The sequence below is a fragment of the Cavia porcellus genome, unplaced genomic scaffold (assembly GCF_034190915.1).
Source record: "Cavia porcellus strain 051 isolate PalLab524CR breed Dunkin Hartley unplaced genomic scaffold, mCavPor4.1 scaffold_15, whole genome shotgun sequence".
Classification (NCBI taxonomy): Eukaryota; Metazoa; Chordata; class Mammalia; order Rodentia; family Caviidae; genus Cavia; species Cavia porcellus.
In genome coordinates this window covers 53,810,177-53,823,279 of record NW_026947498.1, presented here as the reverse complement: position 1 = coordinate 53,823,279, position 13,103 = coordinate 53,810,177, and the positions used below count along the sequence as shown (strand labels likewise).

Below are 13,103 nucleotides of genomic sequence, written 5' to 3'. Positions count from 1 at the left end.
AAGTTTGTTATCTGCATACCACTTTATGAAGGTGATAATAGAATATTTTAGAAAATTTTCCAAATGAAGCATCTCGGAAATCCAGGGAGCTCAGTAAGCCTATCTAGTAAACGTGAGTTGAAGCTAAAACGACAGCAGATTTCTATGTTTTGATTGTTCAGGACCTTACCTGGGATTATACCTCATACATTAACAGAACAATCACCTAAACATTGCATTGAAATTACATTTTCTGCCATTTATGTAAAAACACTGACAAACTTTTTATACTATATATCACACCCTAAACTATTAAGTCTTTGCTAGGTCTACTGGCTATTTGGAAAAATATGTGTCGTCATAGTACTAGACAACATCCTTTCCCAATTTTTGCAAATAATTGAGCATTCTAATTTTAAAGAAAATTTTCCCATAATACGAAAGAAGAACCCTATGGCTCAATACCAACTTCACGGATTCTATCCTGCCCAGTCTCCATTTGATCCTGACAAAGTTCTCTTTTTTGAGCACTAAGCTGCCTTCTTAGCTCATTTTATTGAGACAGGGTCCTGCTGAGTTGCCCAGGATAGCTGTGAACTCGCTATCCTCTTGCCTCAGCCATCTGAGTAGCTGGTATTACAGAAAGACACCATCACACCCAGCCAAATTCCTCTTCTGATTACTGTACTGCAAAAGCTAGAGAAGATAAAGTCCTTTATAAGGTGAATATATATATATACACTTTATTTCATGGTAATAAAGGTGTTAACATTTTATACCACCCAAAGAATATTTAAGGTCCCATATTAAATGGGATCATCTAGGATTTTAAATTAGTTTGTCCTGTACAGGAATCTGGATGGGAAGAGGGAACAGAATGAGAATGCTCTGTAAAAAACTTCCGGATTTATCTCAGATGTATGATGGAGTTGTTTATGTTTCTGTACTCCAAAGATACTCACATGATCTATATGTCCATTTAAACATCATGATAACTAAGGTGCTTGATGGCACAATTTAGTGTGTATAAGCTGTTTTGTTCATGTTACAAAATTTCCTATGCACGTGACACTCTCCGTATTGCTGCCTTCTTTTCCATAGTGCAGAATTTCTCATGTTTTTATAAATCAGACTATATCTCCTTTCTCTAATTATATATAAATCTCTGTATGTCATCCTCTAGTGCTTTAAAATATTCTACATACTTGCAATTAATTCATACTGGTCATAAATTTGCTCCTCAACTCAGTGTTACTTATTAAAAATGCAGACTAAATGTATTTCTCTGTACTTAAAAGAACCAGCAGAAAGAGCACCTAAACTCACCGGCCATGCCAAAGTTAAGCTGAGGCATTTCTTCGGTCTTTGCTTTCTTGGGGCTTGGTAAGTCTCTTGAAGAGTCAGAGGGGAAGGCCCAAAGTTTCTTTCGTGAATTGACAGTGGGTGTTGGTGATTTCACAGGCTTGTTTGTGGTAGGACACCATTTGTATCCAGGATTTGCTTTCATAAATGCATCTTTATACTATAAATAAAAGAACAGCAGATTTCAATTAACGCAGAGACTAAAAAAAAAACGTGTAATAGCATTTATCCTACTCCCCCATTTGAAGAATGAGTAAGAAAAATACTTTCAATGACTTTTGTGGCTTTCCTTATAGAAAAATGACAGTATCACCACAGGGCTATCGAGACCTGATGTGTGGTTATTAACCACAAAGTTCATCTGTGCAACGAGGGTACAAATGAATGCACACTTTGTATCTCTTAATCATCTATTTCTCTTGCGGTGTCAAAACACGGTCTGATACAGGTGGGGAAATGGAGTTGTAATGGTAAGAGCCAAAGCTCTGCAGCCAGAAGGCAAGGATCAAACCTTGCACTTCCGCCATATGGTACGGAAACCACAGGCAGAGAAAGTGACCGCTCTATGCTTCAACCTAGAGTACAAAAACAGAGCAGTATCAGCTGTGCCTTGTCAACACTGCCAACGGTGTGCATAGCACGAGTGAGCTTCAGGTACACGTTGCAGAGTGTGACTTAACACCAGCATTGGTACCAGTGTCTGCTTGCTAATTAATTTGCCAAATATAGTAATGAAAGATTAAATCTATGCTTTGATGTTCCAGTAAGACAAATGCAGGCAACACTTCACAGAACAAAATACTCAATTATGGGATAAAGGAACCAAGATCAAGAGTATGAAAAGGGTACCAGCACAACCGACTCACACAGCAGGTTACTTAAGTCACAGAGAAAAGAGAACTGGAAACAGAGTTTAACAGCCTGGGCTCAAAATGCACCTGTGAACCTCATGTTGTCTACCCTTCCTCAGTCTCAATTTCTCCATCTAGAAAGTGTAATTGCACCTGCCAGCGTTTTGTAATGAGCACAAGTGACGGGATATATGAACAGCTTCCACGTGAGACACTGCAGCTAACCCATCACAAACTTCAAGTCTTAAACCTCCACTCATATCTTTCTTTCTCCTTCAATGCTCTGAGGCTTTTTTCTATCACTCTCCCAATCCTGTTACCTCTTTCTATCAAGAGAGTAACATTAAATACATTATTCATGTTCATTGTATGTTGCCAAGTTGTGTTATCTGGAAAACATGTATTTCACATATTTTTCAATTATCTGTTGTAACTATTATTTTATTAAATTTATTCATTTCTTGCAGTCTTATAAGACTGTCTGTTGGAATGGTCACGGGGTATCTGACATTAACGAATTTGGTATAAGCTTCAAAAGAGCTTTTAATTTAACTCAATAGAAAAAAAAGACCCTATCAACCTTGACATAAAGAAAGAATATGTAATCTGAAGTTTTTCACATTACTTCATTTTAGATTATGTATGTATGAAAACTGTGGGCTGGGGATGTAGCTCAGTGGCATAAGTGCCCTGCCTTGCAAGTGCATGGTCGTGAGTTCGACCCCCGGTCCCATAAAGAAGAAAGAAAGAAAGACAGAAAGACAGACAGACAGACAGACAGACAGACAGAAAGAAAGAAAGAAAACTGTAATGTAGATAATTGCACAATGTTATCTGATAATAATGTAGAAAAAGAATCATCCCAAAATTAAATGAAATTTTCTGAATGATTTTCCTTTGTTCCTGTAGCATACAAGTTTACCTCTTGATACATGGAAGGCAAACACACACACACACACACACACACACACACACAATCCAAGAAACAATGCCACTTTTCTTACTAAAATAATTAAAATGGAACACAAGGCCAGAATCAAACTAGAATTTATTAGCACATACCAGAAAATATTTGGGGGCATCAAACGTGACACAAGAGATATACCACCACAGCACGTTCCCATGCAGGGGATGTGCATATTAGGCTGAGGCAGTCAAACAGCCTTGCCTGCTGTCTGGAGGTGGAAAGTGACAAACAGTAATATGAGCTGAAAACGGAAGCAGCAGACACATGCATCACTGTTGAGTCCCAGTAAGAGGCTCATGGGCTGATTTGTCAAATGAACAGTCATTCGGACAAAGGTCACTATTTTACACAGTGACAAGACTTTCAAACAAATTTATTAACACATTTGTCATCAGAAATAAAATTATTCTTTTTGTCAGTTTAAATTTTTAAAGAAAGTTATAGTTGTGAGAGATGCTAGATGATGTCAAGAGCACTCAAACTTCTCATTTCTGAGATGCCCCTTTTCCTCCTCCCATGTTCACTTGCCAGATAGGCTCTTTCCCAGTAAGACGTTCTATTCTGCTAAGAATCATTTATTAATTCATTTCAGGAAAATCAGTAAGAGTAATGGAAATGATAAGACGAACATCCTTATAAATGAATTATTGTCAGCATAAATTTTTTTTTTTCCCTAGAGATTGGGAGTTTGAACTTGGTGAATGATTACGCAAGCACTATACTATCAAGCTGTATCTCCAGCCCAGGAGCAACTATTTTTAGAGTATAACTGATGATACTAATAAAGGACAACTAGCTTATACTAATTTATGGTGGGGTGCTCATACTGAAGACTACCTAAAGTAGTTACAATTACCACACTGTGTTTTTTCCTTTTGTACATATTCTACCTACTCTCACTGAAAATATTCCACGGTTGCTGCCTAGATAATAGGTACTTATTAGGCACTCAGGACAAAAAAGAGCATGTATTAAGAGTCTCTGCCTTCATATTGGCTACAATTCACAATTAACCACACATTATTATCATTATTATTATTTTACATACAGTCTTTATGCTTTGCCCTGAGTCAGGTTTTGCAATGATCTGCAAAGGGAAAGCTATCCATAAGTGCAATAACAGAAGGCAAGAAAAAGTCCTGGAATACAGAGGGGTTTACAGAAAATGGTAACTGGGAACTTATTATGTGAGCCAGCACTGTGGAACTATTATCATAGATCAATTCTGCGTATCTTCAAATCAATATAAACTCAAAATAAATTATAAAACTTCATATAATATATATATATATATATATATATATATATATATATATAATATAAACCAAATGTTTGTTCAATCAATTGTGTGGATGTGCATGCAAGTTTGTGCTGGAGATTGAGTCCATGGCCTCAAACATACTACACATGCACTCTTATCCCTGAACCACACCTGTGGGTCCCCAAACAAGGACACATTAAACAGAAGGGTTAAGAATATATTGTCCTTGAGTTTAAAGTTCAAAGGAGATGCCATAAATTCATATAAAAACTTATAGGGAGGCAGAAGGGTAGAGGCCAACAGTGGCCTTGTTAAAATACTAATTTTCAAAATTGTCCTATTAAAAACAAATATTCACCTCATAGTCTCCAACTTCATTCTACAAATTTCAACCAATTAGACAGCCTATGTGAAACCTGCTTGCAGACACCATTCCTGACTTGTATACAATAGACACTTGGTAATACTAATTCCCTTCTTTGGAACTGCAAAAATCACTGTATTTCATTATCAATAGTAATAAACCAGCAATTCAGTTACTGATTCTTTTGTCATTCAAAATTGGTATTAAATATATACCCTTTTTTATAGTTTTCTGCTTCTTTTATATTTGGCAATGACATTATCTATTTGACAATGACATTATCATAATACAAAAGACAATAACCTATTGTATCACTTTTTAAAAAATGAGGTCTCAACATTAAATGGTTTCTCAAATCATTTACATAAATGAACATTTGATCTACAAAGCAACTTAGCATTAATGAAAGATATACTTAGCCACTGTCTTCCAACTGTGTGTTTTTAATTAAGGTTGGTAGTGTTAAACTGATAAAACCCATCATTTCTAGTTATTATTAATTATTACAGTTTATATCTTATCAACAAAGGGACAGAAAAATGCCAATCCATGGTGAAATATAGTAACAAACGAATATTGACAACATCTGAGGGGCTGGGGATTTAGCTCAGCGGCATCAACGCCTGCCTTGCATGCAGCAGGCAGTCGTGAGTTCGATCCCTGGTACCGATAAAAATGAAAAAGACAACATCTGTAGAACTAAAGACAGATGACTCTGGTGTAAATGTGTGAAATATTATCATGAAGTAAAACCGACCAAAATTCTAAGAAATTAGATAAGAAATAATCTGATTTTTTAAAAAAAGTTATAACATTTATTTTATAGTCTTATACTCTACAGGGGGGAAACGAATCTCTAGCATAACTTTGGAGACAGCTGCAAACCCTCCCATGGACAAACACAAATCACAGTACACAGGAAGGGATAAGCATTGGGAGATACTTGAGAAGTGGCACTAATCTTTCCTTCACAAACATTTAAAAATTATCATTAGGATAATAAAACTTAGTACACTATGTAGTATGAGTTATTCTTCCTAGTTTTATTTTTGTTTTTATATTTCTGAGACAAGGTCTTGGTCGGCAGAGTTCAGGATGTCTTTGAACTCACTATAACTCAAACTTGCAGCAATCATTCCGCCTCAGGCTCTTGATGGTTGGGATAATAGGTGTGTCCACAACACCTAGTGGTAGTATTTTTAACAGAAAGAAAATGAGACTTTCATCTGATAGGTCACTCAATAATGTGTGTGTGGTTTTTACTGATTTACATTAACCTAAAAAACTTCTATGACAAAGCTATTGCAAAAGAAATTTATACTTGTAAAGTGAGCTGAATATTGTGATCAAGGAATTGTTTGGTTGTTCTCTGTGAGAAAAAAGAAACAGTAGAAAAGAGGTGGTTGACTTAAATTGTGTAAAGGTGAGGATCACTGTGACTACTGCAATTTGCTTTTACACATATTTTTAGGGTACAATTTTACTATTCAGTTTTGATAATTAGGGGAAAAGTAAGTTTAATAATTTTATATTAATTTAAAACATCAAAATTTCCTAAAAAAACTAGAGGTTCTATTCAATCCAGCTATTCCTCTTCTAGTTATCTTCCCAAAAGAACAAAAAACATCATATCGTAGTGATATGCATACATCAATGTTTATAGCAGCAGAATTCATAATAAGCAAATCTTGGAAAAAGCCCAAATGTCCTTCAACTGGTGAATAGATAAGGAGGATGTGGATGCTTTTACACAGTGGAGTACTACTACTCTACCATAAAGAAGGATAAGCTTGAGACATTTCCAGGTAAATGGATGTATCTTGAGCATACTCTTAAGTGACCTAAACTGGACACACACGTAAATACTGCATTGTTTCTCTGGTGTGAGAAACCAAAGGTATAAATAAGAACCAAAATGTATGATACATACTGTGTTGTGAAATAGGGAAAAAAAATGGTCAATTAGGAAGGGAAATAAGAGAGTGGGGAAGAGGAAAGGAAAGGGTAAAGTTAAAAAAAAAAACAGAGAAAAGCTGGAAAAATTTGAAACAAAGCTTTTGTAAATGGGGAAGAGAGGCTGAAAGGTGGTTAGGGAAATGGGGGGGGGGGGGAAGAACCAAGTTATATCATGTACAGGTCCAAACTCTCTACTGAAATGTACCAATAGAATCTGAGTGGAGGAAAAAACATCAAAATGTAAAATTTCCTTGAAATTTAATTTTTTTTTTTAAATAGAGATTTGGGTAAAAAAAACTTAGCAACAGTCCTTTCTGAAAATGTATTATAACATACGCAATTCATAGTTGACTAATTTGATTTTTAAAATGCTTATGTTATCTTAAAAATATGTTCACTTTGGTTTAACAATTTCCTTAAACACTTTAAATTTATTCCATAAATACAGTTTATAGCAAGAATTTGCATATTTTTCAAATGGTCCAAAATTAACTTTTACTTACATTCCCTTGAATTTGATCACAAGATCCAAAGCCAGGAATTCCTATAGCAACATCTTACATATTTGAGTCTGAGTCCTGTGACAGCTAATTGAGGTGTCAACTTGAATAAGAAACAATCTAACAGTTTTGGGTATGTCTGGGTGGTTGACTTACTGAATTCACAAGACTCACCCTACAATTTTCTCAACAATTTGCAAACAAACTAATATTCCTAACTCAAATAGTTAATTTAATTTAATATCTATCTTGTGAGAGGCCATCAATCAGAGTGAGTATGAATTGTCAAGCTGAATAAATGATACATTTAATTTTATTGATTTTTGTTCATCTTACGTTTCAAAGACTAATTTTGCATTTTATTAGCCTTTCAATGTATTGAAAGCTTATAATGAAAAGATCAGTTAATCATTAGGTAGGGAAGTATCAATTAGAAACAAAGTTATTATCAAATAATACTCTAAAACTAGTATTTGTATAGAGCAGTGATGGTGAACCTTTTACAGCTTTCAAAGATAGGAAGAGTTTGCTATAGCACCCATGCTATAGGTTCATTACCACTGGTACAGTATTAAACACGTTTGGATGTACATTTCTTCACTTGCATTTTATAGCTATCCTGGGAAGGCTGGCATCTTTAGTACCATTTTACAGATGTGAAAATCTTAAAAAATGAGAAGGGAGGAGTCAAGTATAAAAATAAGAAAAACTAAAAAGCTTGGTAGTTCAGTTCCATGCCAGTAAAATAGTTACACAATTAAATGCAGTAAAATGAAGCTTGAAAGTAACCACCCTGGTGCTTTGTAAATGCTGGAATCTGTTGTCAATATTCTACTTTTATATCATCATCTCCCAGGATTCTGCTACAACTAAACAGACTAGGGTCCAGTTCAAATGAACTTGCTGATTCCCAAAACTGATCTCAATTTTCTACATGGCCTTTGCTTTCTCTTTGACTCTTATACCCAAACCAAGAACTTTATAATACCCTTTCCTCATCCATTCCTACCTCCCTTCTTAGCACAAGAAGAGTTTTCTTATAAGGCTCAGCACATTTTCATTAGTGATCCTGTAATACCAAAACCTACTTATCTTTCAAGCATCTAAAGTAGGTAGGATAACAATATATTAAAAGGGCACCAAAGTCACATGTAAAGAAATGTCCCTGCTCTACCATTTGTTCACAAAACATGTTCATAATACTAACTCCTTTACCCTTAGATTTCTGCTCTGAAGAAAAGAGAGAGTCATAACTGACTTTACATGGTTTTTCCTACTTAAAACACTGAGCAAGGAAAGAACCAACCAATCAGTGCACGCATTCTGTCTTATGCCCCGACACTAAAAAAGCGGGGGTGGGGCTCTATAAAATTCACCTTAAAGTGTCTAAGCTTCCCAGATCCTCCCTTCCTCTTTGCACTGCATTCTAGGTGAAGTCAAGATATTTGATCCTTTAAACTTACTGTCAATTGGCTAATTATGATCATATACTTATAACCAATTATTCCAGCAATATTCTTATATCAAAGATTACTTAGGACCAATTATTGTTTTCATGGTACGCATCCTTTATTCAACCAGTTTCCTCCACCAACAAGGCAAATCAGAACTGAGCAACAGTTAAAGAAAATGACAAATCCAGGAATTGGCATTTCAGCTTACTAAAATATACCAATGTAACAAAATCAGAAGAAAAGAGGAAATTTTCATGGACTAACAGGTTTAAAAAAAGAATCCCTCCATTAATTATTACTTACTCTGGTTTTTAAAATAGGCTTCTTTTAAAATAAAAAAGAGAAGGGACTAAATTGCGTAACACTGTTTTGGTCTGTTACATACTGCATACACAATAGCAGTCCCATAAGATTATTATTGCTTAGCAGTATCATAAACGGGTGATGTTTGCAAAATTACCCAGTTGTCTCATGACAGATTTCTCAGAATATTGTTAAGCAATTCTTGACATGTATGATTATAATTTTTCACTCAAATAATCACAGGATAGACAATGTTGCATACATGTAAGCATTCACAGTTACACATGCACTATACTAAAAGAGTATGTCTTATGTCTAACACAGAGTATTTAAAGTTGGGGGTTTAGTAGTAAAAGCTGGCTTTTAAAACTCTAAGTTTTAAAAGGATGGGAAGTGGTTGAGTAATGAAACCATATATAGTACTGGCTGCGTATCAGTAACAATCCCGCAAAACCTGGCATACTGAAGCCACTCAGGTATTTATTGATTGAACTAACATTATAGTTAAAGCACCAATTAATAAAAAGCACCAAAACAATTACACACTTCAGTTGTGAAATCATTTAGTAACTTACAAGAAGTATGAAGCCTGACTGGAGACCAACTGTGCAATAATTTCAAGTAGCTGAATGGTCTACACTTCGTGGTAGAAGCAAGGCAACTTTTCCTAGGAACAGCCATAAACAAGGAGAGCTGTACTGTGTGACATTATGGTCTCCACTTTTTGATTGCAGGGCACCCTCTTAACAGGTTTCATTATAGTACCACGAGAGCGAACATTGTGAACCTAATTAAGTAATTAGCAAGGGATTTCCTGTATAAAAATATTACCTCCTCTTAAAGTGGCCACCTATTGGGTTTGTAAATTAGCAGTATTTAAGAAAAGGCAAATAATATACTGGTGATATGCTGCCTGTTAGCTAAAAACAAACTCTCGTGTTTAATTATAGGAAACTTATGCAGTTCCCTGTGAGGTTTCAGATAATTGTTTATTTTACTATATAAGCATGACTATGAAAGGACATAAGGCTATTTAATGAGAAAGCTTTACTGTTAATTACTGTGATGCTTGTGGAAATCTATTGAAACATTTAAAATCACAGAGGCTGCTACAATTGATTTTAAATTTTCCAGATGGCCTACAAAGTTAAAATTCTATCTTTAACAGTAGCTAATTCCTGGAGCCTTGTACAATCTATTAGTTACAGAGCAACTATACTCAGCAACTATATAGAGCAACTATTACTCTGGATTCAAATTTCTCTGAACATTTCACAAGACATTTTTATGCTGCATGCTAGCTTATTAGACAACTCAATAGCACCACGGCAACTGAAAGTATTATTCTTCTGCATACTGAGGTGTCTAATAAAATATCTTGAATTACATATTTTATTCTCTGCTGATTCATTTTTCACAAATGTTAAATCAAATGTTTGGGTGGCAGAGGTTTTCAGAAATCAACATCTTTTCCATGCTGCAGCTGAAAAATGTTAAAACTACTCCTTTCAGGTTTAACAATGACAAAATTGCTTTGCCTACATATCTTACTTGGAAATAAATCCATTCATAATATACTTAAATGTACAATAGTCTCACAATAATTTAGAAACAGAGCCAGTATAATTTTTGAAGAAATTTAGTAATTACCACCATTTTGGAAGTGATTAATGTCACACCTCCGAATAGCCTTGCTGCATGAAAATGTTTCTCACCAACTACAGCTTACAGTGTTTACATACATGCAAATATCATTGTATATCCTATTCTACTGTCATTCATTTATTGGTTTTAAATATGCTGTACCATATCTCTTGATAATTATATTAATTATCAAAACAGAAATGTTGGAGCTAGTAGGCATATAAATCTTTGTTCTATTTCATTTTAGTAACATTAAAAAAAAAGCTGAGCCCCAGAATTTCAAACATACACACACACATACACACATGCACACGCACAAACATGGTCACAGAACATTTAGCATCACAACTAGATCAAGATTTTTCCATGACAGAATTAGGGTAACCTAAAGTGTTATCTTTACCATGGGCATTTTCTGAGAGAAAAAGCTGAGTTCCTAGAAAAAATGTAGAAGAAAAAAATCACCAATTATAATAAATCATCATTTACAGTACACCATTTAATCCCCTATCACGAAACAAAATTAAGAAACATTTTTTGGTAATAAATTGTACTTGGAATCTTCACTAACATTTTCAAAGTGGACTTGAAGCCCTTTGGAAGAGAAAAAAAGAAAGTTCTTACATTTTTACTGAACACCAGAGAGTCAGGATTCATCTTGTCATTGCTAGAACTTCAACAGGTGCTCTACATTTGCTGAGAGGGAGTTTAAGACTGGCTGCTCATTGCCACGGTAACACTTTGTGATTGCAACCTACCTCCTTGGCCATGTCTGTATACTTCTGTTTTTCCTTTGGATCCAGAACAGCCCACCAATCAGCTAGTATCTTGGTAGCACCTCGGTTATCAAGCTTGGGGTGTTCTTGACGGACAAGGGAGCGATGGCGTTTGCAAAATAAAAGAAATGCATTCATTGGTCTACGGGCTCGCTGTTCTGGTGATTCATCATCATCGGCCTCACCAACATCTTGTTCAAGGCCATCGGCCCCAAGAAGTTGAACCTATTATCAAACAAAAGCCAAACGTTTAACATATCTAGAAGAATTCTGATTTAACAATTAGTTTTGGTTTGTACACTGTATTTTTTCTTAGATATATTTAGACATCTAATGAATTAAAAAAAATTTTAAATCATCAATCACTGTTGGTGGTTGGTAACTAATTTAGGGATGCATTCTACTTAGTTTTGATTGTAACCTGTGCATATTTCTATTACAGCATTTCTATTACATTATGTTGTAACTGCTTATATCCTCTAGGTAAAGAGATCTTTGAGGACAAAAACTGCTTTATTTACCTTTATAACCCACAAAACCTAACTTGTATGTTGTAATGTTAATAAATAAGTGGTGATTAATAAACTTATTTTATGATTATGGTTCTCAAAACTATTCATATAAAACAATCAATACTAGCTTTTTCTCCTCTTTAGGAAATGCTTTTCTTCAGCAAATAATACAAGGATGTATAACAAAAAAGTAGACTATAAAAAGCTAATATAGATACTCAGTATTTTTATATACATCACAAATGGAATTGTCTCATACATTATCAAAATAAACACAAAACATCATTATTTGATAGAAGTACACAGTAGCTCTTTAAGTTATCAAGCTGTCTTGTCTAGTGAAATACTATCGTGATAAGAATAAATTCCCCTAAGCTTATACCTTCAAATTTAATTTTGAATTTTCCTACGTACTTTGTTGAAAGACTTCTATAAAACTCTGGACTGGTGTAATTGTCTTTGCCACTGCCCTGTACCACTTTGGCCTATAGCCTAATCTTTCTGTTTTTAATCTTCTCTATACCACTTACTGCTTATAGCTGCTGGATTAAGTTTCTTAAAGCACATTTTTGATCACAGAATCCCAAAAAATAGAGTATTAGGATTATAAAATATCTTCTCAAGCTAAAATATGATTCTATGATTTTTTTTGGAAATGACTTTTGAAACCATGATCAGAAATCCAGAATGCTTACCAAGACAAGACTACTTCTTTAATGCCTTGTTTTAGAGTTAAAAAATACAGAATGATTGAAGTAGTCATTGGTTTGTATTATGCATCAGGGATGTAATTCTTAAACTCAAATGTGGCAGGAGTCCCTGAAGATTCTATTAAAACACAGGTTGTTAGGTTCTAGTCTCAAAGTTTCTGTTTTTGTAGGTCTGGAGTAAGTTCCCAGAATCTATATTTCTAAGTAGTTCCAAGGGAGTGCTAATGCTGCTGGTGTAAGGGTCACATTTTTGAAAACAATTATAAGGTGCCCATGTTCAGTTCATACGATGTTTATCAGGCATCTGTAAGAAGTGGATACTCTACAGGGGTGCCAACCTGGAGCATGCCAGCTGCTTGCACTCTCTGTTGCTCTTTTAAATTATAGTAAGTAGGAAAAATTAAAGATTACCCATGTGTATACAATTTATTTTCAATCAGATGGGCACACAAAAGGTTGGACAT

At 34.7% G+C, this 13,103-nt stretch overlaps 1 protein-coding gene across 7 annotated transcripts in view; it reads right to left on the bottom strand.

Moving 5' to 3' along the window:
• The window catches only part of Bbx (BBX high mobility group box domain containing), a 220,786-nt gene that overhangs the window by 79,858 nt on the left and 127,825 nt on the right, over positions 1 to 13,103 (bottom strand). For all 7 annotated transcript variants that reach the window (XM_063224901.1, XM_063224902.1, XM_063224900.1 and 4 more), the window contains 2 exons: positions 11,400 to 11,642; positions 1,306 to 1,501 (listed from right to left, as the gene is read on the bottom strand). In XM_063224901.1, the coding sequence (XP_063080971.1) occupies positions 1,306 to 1,501; positions 11,400 to 11,642 (439 nt within the window). The remainder of the gene's footprint in view (positions 1 to 1,305; positions 1,502 to 11,399; positions 11,643 to 13,103) is intronic.